The 19,502-nt window shown below is 40.3% G+C and overlaps 1 protein-coding gene across 13 annotated transcripts in view; it reads left to right on the top strand.

The window, feature by feature from the left end:
• LOC110743687 (SAFB-like transcription modulator) overlaps positions 1-19,502 on the top strand; it is an 82,919-nt gene that overhangs the window by 38,793 nt on the left and 24,624 nt on the right. For 9 of the 13 annotated variants that reach the window (XM_031668613.1, XM_031668611.1, XM_031668609.1 and 6 more), the window contains 12 exons: positions 1,113-1,262; positions 1,501-1,604; positions 1,707-1,873; positions 2,333-2,418; positions 2,637-2,800; positions 5,252-5,432; positions 6,159-6,283; positions 7,121-7,291; positions 8,136-8,447; positions 8,547-8,688; positions 12,217-12,377; positions 15,942-17,000. In XM_031668613.1, coding sequence (XP_031524473.1) covers positions 1,113-1,262; positions 1,501-1,604; positions 1,707-1,873; positions 2,333-2,418; positions 2,637-2,800; positions 5,252-5,432; positions 6,159-6,283; positions 7,121-7,291; positions 8,136-8,447; positions 8,547-8,688; positions 12,217-12,377; positions 15,942-16,050 — 1,872 coding nt within the window. In that variant the 3' untranslated portion in view covers positions 16,051-17,000. Of the gene's footprint in view, positions 1-1,112; positions 1,263-1,500; positions 1,605-1,706; positions 1,874-2,332; positions 2,419-2,636; positions 2,801-5,251; positions 5,433-6,158; positions 6,284-7,120; positions 7,292-8,055; positions 8,448-8,546; positions 8,689-12,216; positions 12,378-13,257; positions 13,807-15,941; positions 17,001-19,502 lie in introns of those variants that run through there. The other 4 variants (XM_031668604.1, XM_031668605.1, XM_031668603.1 and 1 more) reach the window with 4 other exon arrangements.

Below are 19,502 nucleotides of genomic sequence, written 5' to 3'. Positions count from 1 at the left end.
TATATTTGGTAGGAAGACCCATAGAGTTAAAAATTAAATGTCTGTGGGGCAAATCAGCCTTTCCTAGGGTTGAGGTAAAAGTTGGTTGGTTCCAGCCACCCACACCATAAAACTCCTGATTTTCCTGTTTCCTTGTTCGCAGCTTTATGTCTTTACTCTGTTCGGCACTGAATTGTTCTCTCTCACTTTTCTTCTCACTCATCCATACCTGCTTTGTCTTTCTTAACTACCCATCTTACAGAATTGAAATTATTTGTCATTTTCATATACATTTGAAAAGCACATAGATTGAAAATGTTGTCTTTCAAGCTTTAGCGTGTTTTTCGGGGGGTGCATTTTTAAGTCTGGTTTTTTGTATGTGATTGGTTCTTTACTCATTATAGAAAAGTATCAACACTCATCATGAAAATACTGGAAACTTTTTCTCTAAAGACATTCAGGGTGGGCCTATGATAGGGATATTTTGGTTCAAATCCAATTTATTTGCTTTTATTAATTGTGTCATTACTTCACTGATGAGATTGTTTTGGCTACTTTGGCTACATATTTGAGGGGAGGAAATAAATATAAAAAGAAGGTTAAATTGCTTTTTGGCACTTTAAATTGTTCCCCTGAATATTTATTAAGATGGGTAATGTAGATGGTGATCACAAGAATATGAAATAGGCTGGGTGCAGTGGCTCATGCCTGTAATCCCAGCACTGTGGGAGGCCAAGGTAGGCCGATCACCTGAGGTCAGGCATTTGAGACCAGCTGGCCAATATGGCGAAACCCTGTCTGTACTAAAAATACAAAAATTAGCAGGATGTGGTGTTGCATGCCTGTAATCCCAGGTATTTGAGAGGCTGAGGGAGGAGAATCGCTTGAACCCAGAAGGCAGAGGTTGCAGTTAGCCGAGATCACACCACTGCACTCCAGCCTGGGCCACAGAGTGCGACTCCGTCTCAAAAAAATATATACATATATATATGAAACAGAATAAGATACACCCTGAATTAATACATAGTTTCCGTTTTGAAGTTTCATGTATTTAGAAGTGTGTGTAGTTGGAACTAGAAGTGTGTGTAGTTGGAACATTGTAAAACTCTCTAAAGTACAGTCTCATTTTGTAGGTTCTGAGTGCAAAAGTAGTTACAAATGCTCGAAGTCCTGGGGCAAAATGCTATGGCATTGTAACTATGTCTTCAAGCACAGAGGTGTCCAGGTGCATTGCACATCTTCATCGCACTGAGCTGCATGGACAGCTGATTTCTGTTGAAAAAGTAAGCTTGCCTAACTGTTTATCCAAGCAAGTCGAATTTGATGGCTAGTTCTCAACTCATAGCTGTTAACAGTAGCAGGGAGTAGAATTTGCAATTATTTTTAATTTTTATGTGTTTGTAGTTTTTACTTTCCTTATAATTTTCTATCTTTTCCAGATTTTCTGCCATTAACACACTTTTTATAATCACAAAAATGTAACCATATGTATAAATTGTTTTTCTGGTTCAAACCTTTCAGGTAAAAGGTGATCCCTCTAAGAAAGAAATGAAGAAAGAAAATGATGAAAAGAGTAGTTCAAGAAGTTCCGGAGATAAAAAAAATATGAGTGATAGAAGTAGCAAGTAAGGATTTATTATTTTTATTTATTTATTTCGATAAACAGACTTTTTTGGTACATTATAAAGTACTCATTCTGGTTTTTTTGTCTGGGGTGGTATGGTCAGGACACAAGCCTCTGTCAAAAAAGAAGAGAAAAGATCATCTGAGAAATCTGAAAAAAAAGAAAGCAAGGATACTAAGAAAATAGAAGGTAAAGATGAGAAGAATGATAATGGAGCAAGTGGCCAAACATCAGAATCGATTAAAAAAAGTGAAGAAAAGAAGCGAATAAGTATGCCATATATCTTTTCAATCCCTTTCTAATGCATTCTACTGCTTAATTTTTACAATGGAAGGGAAAACCTGAAATTATAATCCAGAGGTGTAAGCTTTGTTGTTAGGTGTCATTGTGGTAGTAAAGGAGGTCTAGTAGGAGTAATTGTCTTCTTTTCTACTCTGGGGAAACAAACAAATGTTTTCTTCCAGCTAACCTCCTTTGCTATTCTGGGCTGACTTAAAATGGTCATTGATTAGTACTATTGAATTAGGATCTTTTGGTATCACTGAAAGTATTCATGTTAGCAGACTGAACTGTTTAAAAAACTCTTTGCATTTAAGTTCTTGTAGAATAAGTAGGTTTTTTATTTCTTGTATTGGTGTGTGACTATCAGAAGTTAGCATTTTTACATACGTATTTTCTTTTTCAATGATAATTTTTAGACATTTATTTTATATAATTTTTTTCCCTTAGGTTCAAAGAGTCCAGGACATATGGTAATATTAGACCAAACTAAAGGAGATCATTGTAGACCATCAAGAAGAGGAAGATATGAGAAAGTAAGTCTCTGATCAGGATGGCTGTATTCTACTTCAGCTGTTTACAAAAGAAGATAATTCTGTTACTCCGTAACCATCTTTGCATACTTGCATGCTAGCAAACCCAAGAAAAAGGAAATGTTACTAGTTATTTGAACTTTTTAAATGACCTGCTAAACTTGAAAAATAAAGCCCCAAAATATTTTAATTTCTAGTGTTCTTCTAATTTTTTTCTATAGATTCATGGGAGAAGTAAGGAAAAGGAGAGAGCTAGTCTAGATAAAAAAAGAGATAAAGACTACAGAAGGAAAGAGATCTTGCCTTTTGAAAAGATGAAGGAACAAAGGTTGAGAGAACATTTAGTTCGTTTTGAAAGGCTGCGACGAGCAATGGAACTTCGAAGGTAGGAAGAGGGTCTGTTTTATACCTGTCGTTAAATATAGGTGAATATTTAACACTGGTTATAAGCCAGATTTCTGGAAATTGTATTCCCACAGAAAACTGTTTAACACCTTAAAGAAGTACGGTAGCATCTAATGATTTCTTAAGTTTGCATAGCACTTTACAATTTACCAAGTGCTTTCCATCTGTTATCTCCAACTCAACAGTTCTGTAAGGCTAGTTATGCCCATTATACAATTGAAAAAAGTGGAGGCCCAGAGAGGCTAAATGACTCTTCCAATGCCCACATGGCTAACAAGTGGCAGAGTCGGGACTCAGACCCAAGTCTTCTGACTCCAAGTCCAATGCTCTTTCCTCAACACCAAAGCTGCTGCCATAAAAAACACGACTTTAAAGGAAAAATTTGAGATAAGACAGTTTCAGAGTAGCTGTAGTGTTCAAATACTGTAATCTGACATTTTAACAAATTTAGCAAAAATTTATTGTTTGTATTAGTGCCTAAGAGAAGGAAGATTTGTCCTGTGAGCCTAATGGTATTCAGATTGTATCCCAAAGCAAGCATTCTCTTTAAAACAAATGGAAAATATAAACAAAGCAAGATGTTTCCATTTTTAGTGGCCATATCTCAACAGTTCATCATGAGTGTCAGTTTACTTTTGTATATCAATTTTTGGATGCCACTTAAAATAGTCTTGTGGGTGTGTTTTGTAGTATATTATTTCAAATGTTAACCTATCTTGTCCAGGGGTTACTTATCATGGGATTTCATCTATTCATTCATGAGAGTGTTGGGAACTACCAGAGATACTTTTAGCAACTTAGGTTATTTCTGCATAATAATTGACACACAACTTTACTAAAAGGAAGTAATCCATATAGCACATAGAACCCATTTTCTTTTTTTTAAGATGAAGTCCAAATGTGCCTAGCTTCCTGTTTATTTAGTTGACAACAGATTGAGAGGAGAGTGGGATTGAGGGGCAACTAGACCAGTGATTCTCAAACCCTATGAGACCAAAATCCCTTTTATATTAAAAAATGTTGCAATGCCTTTACTCTCCTGAAATGAAACTGATGCGTAACATACTTAACCTATACTAATAATTTCCAAAAATAAAAGTAATGGCTTAACTATAATATAAAGGAGAAATAAAAGTAATTTATAATAAAAATATGTATTCCAGATAGGAATGTTTAGGCATGACTTAATGAAGTAGTCAGATGTTTGCATCCCTATTTAGACTCACTGAGAATGGGACAGCTCCAGATACAGACTGACATTGTATGTCAGTTGATATGTTGTATTGGTTAGTAAATACCAGAAGTAGTGTTGACATTATGACATGATTTCTGAAATGGTGAGCAACTCTTGGTAAAAGTCTCAAGAAAGTATAATTTTCCTTCTATTTATATGGAGTTGCATTATTGGAAATTCTAAAATACATAAATCATATCAAAGCAGACAAACTTAGTATTTATTAAAAATGGGGTTGAGTTCTAGACTCACATGTTATTTTTGCTTAAGGCATTTGGTTGTTTTTAATGGTGTGAATGTCCATTGTGGCATCTGAAAGGTATGAGAAGTGTTGGATGGTTCTTACTGTGTACGACTATCCTCACTATTCCATGCATCAATAAGATGCTTAGATTCCTTCATCCTCATACACTAAATGCTAGTATCTGCCCCATGGTCATTGTGATAATTAAAAATACCCCATTGATTTCTGTAGAAATAGTACTGACCCATTGAGAACCACTGCGTTACTAGAGAAAGACATGCCAATGATAGGCAGAAAAGGACACTGACTACCTTACAGTAAGAAAATAACATTAAAAGTCTAATACAATAACAATTCAGTTCAGCAAACAGTTGAACTACCTCTGACTCAGAAAACACATTACTTGGAGCCATCTATTATAGGATAGTAAACATTCCAAAATAGCCCTTAAAGACACCATTTTGTTGTATGTAGTATTTGCTATTGTTGATGTTCATTGTTATGATCCCAAATCATCAAAATAAAGTATATACTTTGTTTAAGCAGATACAATAGAATATATAATAGGCATTAGAGCTTTTTCCCATCAAAAACAGGTGTTGGAAGTTGTAGTTTTGTAAATTTATATATGCAGATTACATCCTTCTAAAATGTCAATTAATTAATGGACTATTATTATAGTGATTTTTATTTAAACAGGAATCATCTAAGAGGCAACTACTCTATATTATAAAATTTAGCTGCTCAGTTGACAGTCTTATTTATAAATAAGTGAAAATATTGGGATCTGTTTAAAGTTTTACTTTGAATTCTCTTTCCAATTACATTAAAACTACTTAGATTGAGTTGAAATTTTAAATTGCCAACCTCAAGGAAAAATTCAAATTCAAAGCTATTCTCTTTCACACAGTGCTAGCATAATTTAAGTATTTCTAAATACTGATTTTTGGTAGACGAAGAGAGATTGCAGAGAGAGAGCGTCGAGAGCGAGAACGCATTAGAATAATTCGTGAACGGGAAGAACGGGAACGCTTACAGAGAGAGAGAGAGCGCCTAGAAATTGAAAGGCAAAAACTAGAGAGAGAGAGAATGGAACGCGAACGCTTGGAAAGGGAACGCATTCGTATTGAACAGGTGCAGTCAGAAAATCTTTTCATCTTAAATAACTCACCTTTTTCAAACTCTGTGATTTTAGCCCTAAAATTTGCTTTACTTGTTGTAAAGCGTCTATAGAATGAGTTTAGCTAATGAGCTTTTAAGTGTCCCTGAAAGATAACAGTGAATTAGGTACTAGTTAAAAATACAGTTAGTAGTGACTTTGTTCTAGATAACTGGTAATAATTCTAGCTCTGCAATATCATGGCAGCCTAATAGTCTGAGCATAGGACTATGAGTCCAGAGTAGTTGTAATCCAGGCTCTGTCACTATCCCAGTCTTAGAAAATAATAATGATTTCCTTACATATTATAGTGGGAATGATTTCCCAAGGCTGGAAGGAAATAATGCCTCTCTTTGCAGAATTGCACCTCAGGGTTTTAAGGCACTTAGTCTCCATACATATTAAGAACGCTATTTCTAATTCCCTTTAGGTGCTTTTATTTTAGTTGAATGATTAAACTAAACTTGACCTTCCCAAATACTTGCCAACTTTCACCACCCAGTCCTTGTTATTTTTAATGTTGCAGAACAATAGCTATAGCCTAGATTATTGAAATCAAATTTAGGTGTCATAGGTTTGTGTTTTGCCTGGTCTTTGCTTATGATGGTTTCTTAGCGACAGGATTAAAACAAGGTTGCATGTATACTTATCTTATGTTTTCATTTTGCCTTGGTTGGTTCTTCCTTCTGTGTTGTCTGAAGGAACGTCGTAAGGAAGCTGAACGGATTGCTCGAGAAAGAGAGGAACTCAGAAGGCAACAACAGCAACTTCGTTACGAACAAGAAAAAAGGAATTCCTTGAAACGCCCACGTGATGTAGATCATAGGTAGTTACTCACTTTATTCCTTAACAGTTACACTTGCTGTTTTATTCCCTTTGGGCTAAGACTAGAGAATTAGAAAGTATAGATTCCCATCACTGAAATAAAAGTCATGATCAACAGGGATGGGAAGGATTACAGTACTGGGGTAGAGCCAGTGCACTGGCAAGTGGGAACAGTCTGCATTTCTTTCCCTGTCTACCTTTCTGATGCCAAACGTTTTTCGTTATGACTGGAAATACATTGTCGTAGTAGGCTTCAATAATAATTAAACAGATTTTGAACATTCTTAAAAAGGTAGTGCAGATAGTATAGAAATGGAAGTCATAAACTTGAGATTGAAAGATACATTCTGTTGTGTGCTTGGATTCATACTTCATATAGATTTAAAAATATAAGTATGCCCATTTAATTTTCTTAACATAAATTCTATTAAAATGAGTTGATTGTGTAGAGAAATAGGTGGAATGAATGAACTGTGCTTCTGACTTGCCACTCTAATGTTTCCAAAGTTAAGGATAACTGAAGAGGTTGTGAACTGCTGGTTAGAATTTTATTATAAAGTGGTTTCAAGTATTTTATTTGTCTTTTCCATTTAATAATTATAAGACATGCAGTTTTTCAACTATTTTTCTCTCCCGTTAAATTCCTCTCACACTATTTGACTTTACGTAATTCAACAATTAAGTCTTTGCTAGTTTGTACTCCTGAGTGTGTTATGTCTTGAGTTTATTAGCCCTGTTGTGTCCACAGTTCTAACATGTGGTATGTATGACTCCAAGTAAATGTCGTTTGATTACTGTAGAACTAATTTATGTAAATGAGCAAATATTTCTCTTCAAGGCGAGATGATCCTTACTGGAGCGAGAATAAAAAGTTGTCTCTAGATACAGATGCACGATTTGGCCATGGATCTGACTACTCTCGTCAACAGAACAGATTTAATGACTTTGATCACCGAGAGAGGGGCAGGTTTCCTGAGAGTTCAGCAGTACAGTCTTCCTCTTTTGAAAGGTAGATATGTTGAAAATTGTTACATTTATTTTATGAGCCTTGCTAGTGATAACTCTGTTTCTCCTAAAATCTTCATTAAGAAGTACCAGGTCAGAACTGAATGCTCAGAACAAATTATATGGTTTTTGTTTCTGTTAATGGGAATGTGATTCAGTATTCCAAACTAATTAACTAGAACACCATTAAGTGGGTTGGCTTTATCTTCTTATCTTTATTTTATTTTTATTTTTTTTGAGACAGGGTCCCACCTGTCTCCCAGGCTGGAACACAGTGGTGCAATCTTGGCGTACTGTAACCTCTGCCTCCTGGGTTCAAATGATTCTTGTGCCTCAGCCTCCCAAGTAGCTGAGATTATAGACATGCACCACCACCATGCCCGGCTAATTTTTGTATTTTTAGTAGAGATGGGGTTTTGCCATGTTGGCCAGGCTGGTCTAGCACTTCTGGCCTCAAGTGATCCACCCACCTCGGCCTTCCAAAGTGCTGAGATTACAGGCATGAGCCACCGCGCCCGGCCTCTTCTTATCTTTAAAACTGTGGGAGCACTGATCGCTTTGGATGTGCCTCAACTGTTAAGAACAGTAAAACATTCTTCCGCTTGGTAGCAACTTTGAGTGTTTGGTATCATTTCTCCTGAACACTAAGAAAACCAACCTTAGGCTAGACACTTAGTTCAGTTTGAAAGAAAATGAGTTGTAATAATCAATGACTAGCTTTTTTCCATGGCTTTGCCTTAAGTTCATTTTTTGGTTTCATCATTATAGGTTATGCAGACAAAGTTAAGAAGAATTAAGCACTCAAGTAAGCACTTCTTGGACCTATATTCTTTGTTTCTAATCAATAGGCGGGATCGCTTTGTTGGTCAAAGTGAGGGGAAAAAAGCACGACCTACTGCACGAAGGGAAGATCCAAGCTTCGAAAGATATCCCAAAAATTTCAGTGACTCCAGAAGAAATGAGCCTCCACCAAGAAACGAACTTAGAGAATCAGACAGGCGAGAAGTTCGAGGGGAGCGAGATGAAAGGAGAACGGTGATTATTCATGACAGGCCTGATATCACTCATCCTAGACATCCTCGAGAGGCAGGGCCCAATCCTTCCAGACCCACCAGCTGGAAAAGTGAAGGAAGTATGTCCACTGACAAACGGGAAACAAGGTAGCTGTGTACTTCATAATGCTTTCCTAGTGGTCTCATGCCTTGGGGTTAAAAAAATTAAAGTTTTGATCATGTATGTTTTTATGTTTTGTTTAACAGAGTCGAAAGGCCAGAACGATCTGGGAGAGAAGTATCAGGGCACAGCGTGAGAGGTGCTCCCCCTGGGAATCGTAGCAGCGCTTCGGGGTACGGGAGCAGAGAGGGAGACAGAGGAGTCATCACAGACCGAGGTGGATCACAGGTAAATGCTGCGGGAGGCTTGCCTCCAGCCTGCGCACATACATTTAGAGGATTCATGAGCTACTCTGGATATACAGTAACATTTTGATATGGCCTAGCTAGATTGGAATGATTGAGAGGCATTAATTTTTAATTTTAATTTTTAAAATTAATCTGAATTTTTCTCATACTTTACTGTCAGAGTTGACCATCAGTAGTCCAAAGAGTTAAGGTACTAGCCTTGAAATACTGCATTTTGATTAAACTTCCTAGTGAAATTTAAGAATTGTTAATTTGATAAATGAGCCTGTCTAATGATAACTTTGGTTTTATTTCTTTTTAAGAAATTGAGGCTTTCAAACTGGATCTGAAATCTGTGACCTCTATTTGTGTTTCCTTTTCACTTTTTCCTTCTTAATAAAATATTCTTGACCAGGCATGGTGGCTTATGCCTGTGATCCCAACACTTTTGGAGGCCAAGGTGGGCAGATTGCCTGAGCTCAGGAGTTTGAGACCAGCCTGGGCAACATGGTGAAACCCCATCTCTACTAAAAATACAAAAATTAGCTGGGTGTGGTGGTGTGCGCCTGTAATCCCAGCTACTCTGGAGGCTGAGGCAGGAGAATCGCTGGAGCCCAAGAGTTGGAGGTTGCAGTGAGCCAAGATGGCGCCACTGCACTCTAGCCTGGGCTACAGAGCCAGACCCTGTCTGGAGAAAAAAAAAAAATATATATATATGTGTGTGTGTGTGTGTGTGTGTGTGTGTGTGGCCGGGCGCGGTGGCTCAAGCCTGTAATCCCAGCACTTTGGGAGGCCGAGAGGGGCGGATCACGAGGTCAGGAGTTCGAGACCATCCTGGCTAACACAGTGAAACCCCGTCTCTACTAAAAAAATACAAAAAACTAGCCGGGCGAGGTGGCGGGCGCCTGTAGTCCCAGCTACTCGAGAGGCTGAGGCAGGAGAATGGCGTGAACCCGGGAGGCGGAGCTTGCAGTGAGCTGAGATCCGGCCACTGTACTCCAGCCCGGGTGACAGAGCGAGACTCCGTCTCAAAAAAAAAAAAATATATATGTGTGTGTGTGTGTGTGTGTGTGTGTATATATTTATATATATACGTATACACACATACATCTTTTTCTCCTGCTTCATTTAAGTAGCTTAAAGTGTAAAATTGAAATAGAGCTTTGTCTGTTTTTTGTCTTCATATCCTAAAGATAGATGAGTGTAACGTTACATATATTTAAATTTTTATTCTTGTGACACTTATATTGACTTGAATATTTTGTAAGTTAATGAGCTGGACAGAGGAAAGTATCTTCATCTGTTAGAGACTGAAATGAACAAAAACCTTTTGCCTCATTTAAAAGTATTCTACTGATGAAATACTGGCACATGGGTTGATAGTAGCACAGTTAGGACATACTTTCATAAATTATATACCAAAAAGAACTGTGCAGTGTGTGTGTCTCCATTATATGCTGGTGTTTGTTTTGTATTTTAATACATATTAGTGTGTTTGTTTATTTGTTTTTGAGATGGAGTCTCACTCTGTCACCCAGGCTGACATGCAGTGGCATGATCTCGGCTCACTGCAACCTCTGCTTCCCAGGTTCAAGCGATTGTTTTTCCTCAGCCTCCCGAGTAGCTGGGACTACAGATGTGCGCCACCACCCCTGGCTAATTTTTGTATTTTTAGTAGAGGTGGGGTTTCACCATGTTGGCCAGGCTGGTTACAAACTTCCGACCTCAGGTGATTCACCCTCGTCTGCCTCCCAAAGTGCTGGAATGACAGGCATGAACCATCACGCCCACCCCCTAAACAGAATTTTTAAGACTGAGTGTATAATCCAGATAAGTCTGCCTTGTTTACAGTAAAATTTAAGAAAGTCTCAAAGACCAGCCCTCTGCATTCAGATGTCCTTTTAGAAAATGTGTCCTGAGGAGGAGATCTTGTATCCTCCCTTGAAAATTTTCTTTTTCATAGTGTTAGTCTGTAAATTGTTCTGCCACTATTATATCTAAGCCTCTCTGTGGGTACCTTCTGCTTTCTTTCCTGTAAGCTAAGTATCACAATGCTTGCTTTCTCTTTCCTTAGATCCCTAGTTCTACAGTTTCTTTCTTCGTGTTTGCTACTCTGTTTTCCGTAGTTACAGATGTAGCACCTTGTAAGTGCCATAGCACTAACTAGTATGATGTAAAATAAGTTGACAACTCCTGTTTTCTGTGCTGTTTGCATGTTGTCCTGATAGGCTGATCATAGGCCCCGCCGTGGCTTGTCTTAAGGTTTTGATCTCTGTCTGTGCGTTCTTACAGTCAATATAAGATCCAAGTATTTGAAATAATCAAGGGTCAAAAAGCCCTTGGGTGCTAGAAAATGTAGAAATAGAAATTAATGTCCAGCCCTGGTGGCTCATGGCTGTAATCCCAGCACTTTTGGAGGCCAAGGCAGGAGGATTACTTGAGGCCAGAGGTTCGAGACCAGCTTGGACAATATAGTGAGACCCCATCTCCATAGGAAAATTAAAAAATTAGCTGGGCATGGTGGTGTGCACCCTGTAGTCCCAGCTAGGCAGGAGGCTGAGGCAGGAGAATTGCTGGAGCCTAGGAGTTCACAGTTGCAGTGAGTTATGGTAGCAACAGTGTTGCTCCAGACCTCAGTACCAGCAACTGCTCCAACCTAGGCAGCACTTGATCATGTCTCCAAAAATTATTTTTAAAAACAGGAATTGGCTGGGTACGGTGGCTCACACATGTAATCCCAGCACTTTGGGAGGCTGAGGTGGGTGGATCACGAAGTCAAGAGATCAAGACCATCCTGGCGAACATGGTGAAACCCCGTGTCCACTAAAAATACAAAAATTAGCTGGGCACGGTGGCACATGCCTGTAGTTGCAGCTACTTGGGAAGCTGAGGAAGAGAATTGCTCCATCCCAGGAGGTGGAGGTTGCAGTGAGCCGAGATCACACCACTGCATTCCAGTCTGACAGCAGAGCGAGACTCCATCTCAAAAAACAAAACAACAACAACAAAAAGTATTGAATCATTTCCTCCATACCCTTCCCTGAAGCCTGAGTAGCTTCTCACTACAAAATAGATACAAACTCTTTCCATATGCTGTTGCACTACTCATCCTTTTATCTTCTCAGACATCTTATTAATTTGCTTCTGACATTAAAAATATAAGTTGGTATGAGACCGAGACTGAGGGTGTCGTGATTTTTTTTTTTTTTTTTTGACATGGGTTTTCACTATCGTTGCCCAAGCTGGAGTGCAATGGCGTGATCTCAGGTCACTGCAACCTCCACCTCCTGGAGTGTGCAAGTGATTCTCCTGCCTCAGCCTCCTGACTAGCTGGGATTATAGGTGTGGGCCACCATGCCTGGCTAATTTTTTGTATTTTTAGTAGAAATGGGGTTGCACCATGTTAGCCGGGCTGGTCTCGAACTCCTGACATCAGATGATCCTCCTGCCTCAGCCTCCCAAAGTGCTGGGATTACAGGTATGAGCCACTGCGCCTGCCCAAGTGACTTTTCATATGCTATTCTTTTAGCACTATCCTGAGGAGCGACATGTGGTTGAACGCCATGGACGGGACACAAGCGGACCAAGGAAAGAGTGGCATGGTCCACCCTCTCAGGGGCCTAGCTATCATGATACGAGGCGAATGGGTGATGGCCGGGCAGGAGCAGGCATGATAACCCAACATTCAAGGTAAATAACTACTAACCAGTTTAGACTTTTTCTGCCAGCACACAACCAACACTTGATCCTTTCTATAAAAGTCATTATAGTTTCTGAGAGACTGAACTGCAACTAGTGAAAACCCTAGGTCGGCCTGAACATTTCCCTGTATCAACTCAGAGTCTCCAAAAGACTGTGTGCAGAACAGCTGATATTAATGTGTTACTTTGTATTCTTCCTTGTAAATGAATTCAGTCACGTTCTGGCAAGTTGATCTAGATATGGGTATGTATGTATGGTAGGATCCAGTAGATAATGAATCCTTTTGTTTTGTTTTTTGTTTTTTGAGATGGAGTCTCACTCTGTCGTCCAGGCTGGAGTGCAGTGGCGAGATCTCGGCTTACTGCAACCTCCGCCTCCTGGGTTCAAGCAATTCTCTCATGTCAGCCTCTCAAGTAGCTGGGACTACAGGCATGCGCTACCATGCCCAGCTAATTTTTATATTTTTAGTAGAGACGGGGTTTCACCATGTTGCCCAGGCAGGTCTTGAACTCCAGACCTCAGGTGATCCGCCTGCCTCAGCCTCCCCAAGTGCTGAGGTTACAGGCGGGAGCCACTGCAACCAGTCTAGATAATGAGTCTTAACCTCACATTGGAACCATCATCTTGTTCCCTACCTAGCATTCCTCAAATTCTTAGGAAGAAAAAACTGAAAGTGTGTTCTGTTTCCTCCCTGTTATTTAAAATAACTCCTGGCAGAGCTTTTAGACATTTAACACAAAATCTATTCATACATTAAGAGGCGAGCTTTACTTTCTCTTCACACCGAGGTCGGATGTGGCCCTTCAGCCAGCAGGTCTTCAGCTTCCCCATCTCTTTCACGTCCTCCTTTCTTTCCCATTCCTCTTAGGAGAGATACTGACTTGACTCAGTGACCCAGGTCACTATTATTCCATGGTCACTTCTACCATCAAACTTCAGTAAGTGTGCTACTTCTGCCTGCACAAGCTCAACATTCATTGTATCCGGTTTGTAAAGGTCACTGATGACTTTTCTCCTGATATAGATTCTTTTATTTTCATGGTTTTCGACTCTTTGGTGGTTAAACACTGTTTCACATGGTCGTTTATCTTTATTTTGAGGGAGTCTGTTTTCTAGGGCACCATCACTTTCTTTCTGCCCTTGTGACTGCCTTTGCAGGCTCCTTCCCATGGCTAAGCTTTAGACACTGCTGTTTCCTTTCAGCTTCATGTTGCCACTGCCATGTAAGTGCTTTGCTGCATCCATGAATTCAAGGTCACAGTCAAACTCATTCTTCTCCTGTTTCAAACCTTTGTGTCCCTTTTGTTGCCTGCAGCTTCTTTTAATTTGATAATGCCACCATCCATTTCACTCACCCTGACTGGAAAAACGGGACTTGTCCTTACCTTTCTTCATTCCTACCATAAATTTCTAAGTGTGGTTCTTTTTTTTTTTTTTTTTTGAGACGGGGTCTTGCTCTGTCCAGGCTGGAGTGTAGTGGCACAGTCTCGGCTCACTGCAACCTCTGCCTCCCAGGTTCAAGCGAGTAGCTGGGAATACAGGCGTGCACCACCATGCCCGGCTAATTTTTGTATTTTTAGCAGAGACAGGGTTTCACCATGTTGGCCAGGCTGGTCTCGAACTCCTGACCTTGTGATCTGCCCACCTTGGCCTGCTAAAGTGCTGGGATTATAGGCATGAGCCACTGTACCCAGCTGTGTGGCTCCATTTTTTAAAAAAATGTTTCTCAGGCTGGGCTCAGTGGCTCATGCCTGTAATCCCAGTACTTTGGGAGGCCAAGGTAGGTGGATCACTTGAACTGAGGAGTTCAAGACCAGCCTGGGCAACATGGCAAAACTCTGTCTCTACAAAAAAAAAGTTTATCATAACTATCCCTTATTCCTCATTTTAGCTTCTATCTGATCTTCCCAAATTATTATTTTTGTGTTCCATTACCCTATTTGTAAATTGAACTGTTGAAACTCCCATTTTGTTATACCATTTATTGCTCTAAAACTATAACAAGCAGCTGCTCCAAGTCACAGGATCGAGCCCAGATTCCTTAGTCTGGCATTTAAGCCTTTTTATAATCTAGTTTGATTCTGCCTGAACCATTTCACTGTAGATAATTTTTTTTTTCCAAGACGAAGTCGCTGTCCCCCAAGCTGGAGTGCAGTGGCACTATCTCAGCTCACTGCAACCTCCGCCTCCTGGGTTCAAGTGATTCTCTTTCGGCCTCCCAAGTAGCTAGGACAGGTGTGTGCCATCACGTTCGGCTAATTTTTTGTATTTTTAGTAGAGATGGAGGTTTCACTTTCTTGGCCAGGCTGGTCTCAAACTCCTGTTCCTCAGGTGATCCTCCAGCCTCAGCCTCCCAAAGTGCTGGTATTATAGGCATGAACCACTGCACCCGGCCTTCACTGTAAATTTTTATCTCCTGGTTTGTTAAAGTTTTTTCTTTTTTGAGATGGAGTCTCACTCTGTCACCCAGGCTGGGGTACAGTGGCATGATCTCAGCTCACTGCAACCTCTGCCTCCGGGTTCAAGCAGTTCTCCTTGATCCGCCCACGTCGGCCTCCCAAAGTGCTGGGATTACAGGTGTGAGCCACTGTGCCTGGCCTGTTAAAGGTTTTTTGTCGGAGGAGAGGGTCTGCTTTTTTGTGTTACTAACATCTGCTCTGTTGCATTACACATAAAGATTCCAGAAATATTTTTTAAATGACTTCCTATAATTTAGCTCACAAACTTTAGCAAACAACAGAATCACCTGGAGGATGTGTTAAAACACAGGTTGGCCGGGCGTGGTGGCTCCTGCCTGTAATTCCAGTACTTTGGGAGGCCAAGGCTGGCAGATCTTTTGAGCCCAGGAGTTCGAGATCAGCCTGGCCAACATGGTTCAACCCTGTCTCTACTAAAAATTAAAAAATTAGCTGAGCATGGTGGCACTTGCCTGTAGTCCCAGCTACTCTGGTGGCTGGCTGAAGTGTGAGAATCACCTGAGTCCAGGAAGTCAAGCGGCTACAGTGAGCCATGATTGTGCCACTGCACTCCAGCCTGGGTGAAGTGAGTGAGACGCTGTCTAAAAATATATATATTTAAAAGAACAAAGAAAAACAGGTTGCTGGGAGTCCCACCCCCAGAGTTTCTTTCTCAGTGGTCTGAGATGGGGGTAAGAATTTGCATTTCTAACAGGCCCCCAGCTGGTGCTACTGCTACTGGTTTGGGGTCCACACTTAAGAGATCTGCTGCTGTAGTCCATCCACATGCAGATCTGCAACTGGCTTCTGAAGTAATGGGACTTCAAAGTGAGATTGCCCAAGTTCAGATCTCTGCTCCACCATTTTATTAGCTCTGTGACCTTGGACGAGTTCCTCAACCTCCAGATCTCTTTCTTCATCAGTAAAGTGGGGTTAGTAATGGTTCAGACCTCAGGGGACTGTTGAAAAGAGTAAATGATTTATTTTGGATAAAGTACCAAGAACAGTGCCTGGTAAATGTTAAGTGCTGCGTAAGTATTTGCAGTGATGATTTGTTCTTTGTTCTCTGACTTTTTTTCTTTTAAACCTTTTTCAGTAACGCATCCCCAATTAATAGAATTGTACAAATCAGTGGCAATTCCATGCCAAGAGGAAGTGGCTCCGGATTTAAGCCATTTAAGGGTGGACCTCCACGACGATTCTGAAAATGAGCTCTCTGCCATGGTTTTATGATAATTTATTGAAATCTCCTGTAAACTCTACTTGACTACTTATGAAAAGGACCTCTGACTTGCTTGAGAGTTCTGTCAGACTTTTCTTTTTAAAAATTTAACATGATTGCTTTTCTCAATTTTGGAGAAGATGTTTAAATAGTTCTGTTGTAACTTTTAATAGTTTTGTGTATCATTCAACTTTTTTTCTTGCAGCACCGAGACACATTTGAAAAGATGGAATTGAAGTTGTTTTGTTTAACGCTGTGTGAATATAAAGAGTAGTTTGCAGCTGTGTGGTAGTGGTTTAATTTGCAGCCTTAGCTCTGTGGTGTCTGGCTCTAGAGTTACTTCTTTTCACCAGGCATGTTCAGCCTCCATTTTGAAGGCTGTCTATGCTTAAGAAGTCTTAGCTGTCTAATTTTTAGAGAATAAGATTGTTCATTGCATTTCTGAGTATTATGTAACCTATTTTTGCAGAAGGTACTGTTACATTAAGTGCATCTGTGTATCCTGGTTTAAAAAAAATGTAATCTTTTTTGAAATAAACCTTCATATTCTGTATAGTTGCTAAAGTGTTGAGAACCTTTTTAATTGTAAAATGAGAACCGATTTTCAGTTTAGTGTAGCAGCACACTTGTTCAGGTTTGCATGGTATGAAACCAAATAGATTCATGAAACCTTGGCCATGAGGTTTGTTTCACAAGGTTCTTAGACCGAGTTGTGCAGGTAAGTGCACTTTTAGGTAATCTGCATTGTTTGATGGATAAATTCCATCTTTGGGAATTGTGTGGGTATTAATGTTTCCATGTTCCCAACTATGTTGAGAAGTGGAAAAAAACCCAGGTTCTAGATGGGTGAATCAGTTGGGTTTTGTAAATACTTGTATGTGGGAAGACATTGTTGTCTTTTTGTGAAAATAAAAATCCACACCTGGAATTGTATGTGTCTTTGTTTTCAGCGTTTTAGGTGTTAGTTGTCCAGTTCTTTCTGTAGTTCAGCCCAAGGTGACTGACTAGGTATAGAGCTCTAAAGGCAGTCTTTTGGTCTTTGTTCCTCAGAAATAAATCTAGCTTAGACTCTTCACCTCAGTAGCTGGGCAGCATATGCTGTTCATGTGTTAGAGACTTAACCACTAATCCTATGGCATTGTTTTAAAAAGGCATCTCTTTTAGGAAATCCCTTCAAGGTAAATGCTGTTCTTTCAAAAAAGCTTCCCACATTCCTTTATATAAATCAGTGGTGAAAAATCCAAATGGTCTAGATGTCTGGTAAATTCAGCACTCTCTATGCTCGGTACAGTCATGCCATGAGATGGCTCACACTTCCCAGTGCCATGGGCAACCAAGGTACCGTGGTCTCTGGTCCTTTGGGGAACTGGCACTGTGGGGACTTCTCTGGATTTCTTACCTTTTCTGCCATTCCCAGTCCGACAGTTGTGGGAGCAGGTTGGGTGTGTACGTTGGTGTGAGGGAGGTCTACTTCATTTCTTGATCACAACATTTTGTAGGGTGTTACAGGAGAAGCCTCAGTATCCACTGGAGTGAACGTTGGTGACTTTAGGTTAGAATGTCACTTCTCAGTGTTTCCTCATTTGTAGAGTGGGACTATGTTTCTTAGAAGGGATTATCATACAGCTGCTAACATTGGCTAAGCGCTTTACGTGCTGGGCAATGTGCTAAGCGTTTGAGGTACGTTCGCCTACCTAATACTCAGAAGAATCCTCCTAGCCATAGGTAGAATTACTGACCCTGACCTGTTTTCAGATGGGAATCTGGATAGTAACCTGCATTTTAGACATTAGATCCTTAATTTGTTTCAGTCTTTTCTGTACTTACACTGAAGGGTACAAGCCTATAGACATTATAGGTAATTATTTTTTACTCAAATCACCATGGCGAGTGCTTTTTTAAGTTCAGAAAACCTGACAAAACCATCTGATACGCTGTCATTGAGGTTGAGTGACCCTCAGCGATCACCAGCAGCAGCTCGCAGCGACCTGGCTGGCTCAGAGTCAATAGTGAAAACCAAATTTAGAGGGTTTTTTGTTGTTTTGAGATGGAGTCTGGCATTCACCCAGGCTGGAGTGCAATGGCGCCATCTCAGCTCACTGCAACCTCCGCCTCCCAGGTTCAAGAGATTTTCCTGCCTCAGCCTCCCGAGTAGCTGGGACTACAGGCACCTGCCACCATGCCCAGCTATTTTTTGTTATTTTTAGTAGAGTTGGGGTTTCACTGTGTTGGCCAAGCCGGTCTCAAACTCCTGACATCATGATCTGCCTGCCTCAGCCTCTCAAAGTACTGTGATTACAAGTGTGAGCCACCGCTTCTGGCCTATTTAGAGATTTTGTTGTTGTTGTTGTTGTTGTCGTCGTCGTCGTCGAGATGGAGTCTCCCTCTGTTGCCCAGGCTGGAGTGCAGTGGCACTGTCTTGGCTCACTGCAACCTCTGCCTCCCGGGTTCAAGCAATTCCCCTGCTTCAGCCTCCCAAATAGCTGGGATTACAGGTGACTGCCACCATGCCCGGCTAATTTTTTGTATTTTTAGTAGAGACAGGGTTTCACCATGTTGGCCAGGCTGGTCTTGAACTCCTGACTTCATGATCCGTGAAGGAAGACAGTCTCCTCAAAGCCAAGAGAATGGAGGAAAATGTGCCATTCCCCATGTGCTTGATGCACAATCCAAATGTTTTGCCACAGTGCAATGGCATCAGTGAGTTAGAAGCTATAGACAGCTCACATGATGCAAAAAAGATTCAAGAAAGATAGTAGCCAGTCTTGGTAAGCTGGGCAAGATGCTGACGTCAGAAACGACACATGCCAACAATCATTGTAAAATAAAATTAAAAGCTTAGGAATTACATAGAAAAAATCTCAAGCTCTTAAATGTATGAAGTAATGAAAACATTTAAAACCCTTCTGCCTGGATTGTCACTTAACTCAGTTCCTCCATACTTAACACGTCCTAACAAATACTGAATCCTCATTGTAATCCCAGCTACTTGGGAGGCTAAGGCAGGACAATTGCTTGAACCTGGGAGGCAGAGACTGCAGTAAGCCGAGATGGCGCCACTGCACTCCAGCCTGGCGACAGAGTGAGACTCCGTCTAGGAAAAAAAAAAAGAAACGAAAAAAAAAATTGTCAGATTTTTTGCATTTGTAAAGAATCACATCCAATCCATCTCTCTACCTAAAGATGAATCTCTTCTAATACCTCCAATAACTGCTTAATTAGCATTTCTGTCAAACACCTCAAATTTACCATGTGTAGTTACCCCCAAAAACTAATCCTCTCAAATACTTAATCACCACCTTCAACTCAGTAAGGGCGCTGTAGGTGAAATTAATAATATCCCTTAAAACGCACCACTCAACAATACTGTTTATTTTTATCTGAAACAAATTGTTTCCTGAAATCCTTTAAGTGCTTCCTACAGATAAGCTTCTA

The sequence above is a fragment of the Papio anubis genome, chromosome 7 (genome assembly GCF_008728515.1).
Source record: "Papio anubis isolate 15944 chromosome 7, Panubis1.0, whole genome shotgun sequence".
In the NCBI taxonomy this organism is placed as follows: domain Eukaryota; kingdom Metazoa; phylum Chordata; class Mammalia; order Primates; family Cercopithecidae; genus Papio; species Papio anubis.
The sequence above is the reverse complement of the archived record's forward strand: the minus strand, read 5'-3'. Positions and strand labels throughout refer to the sequence as shown.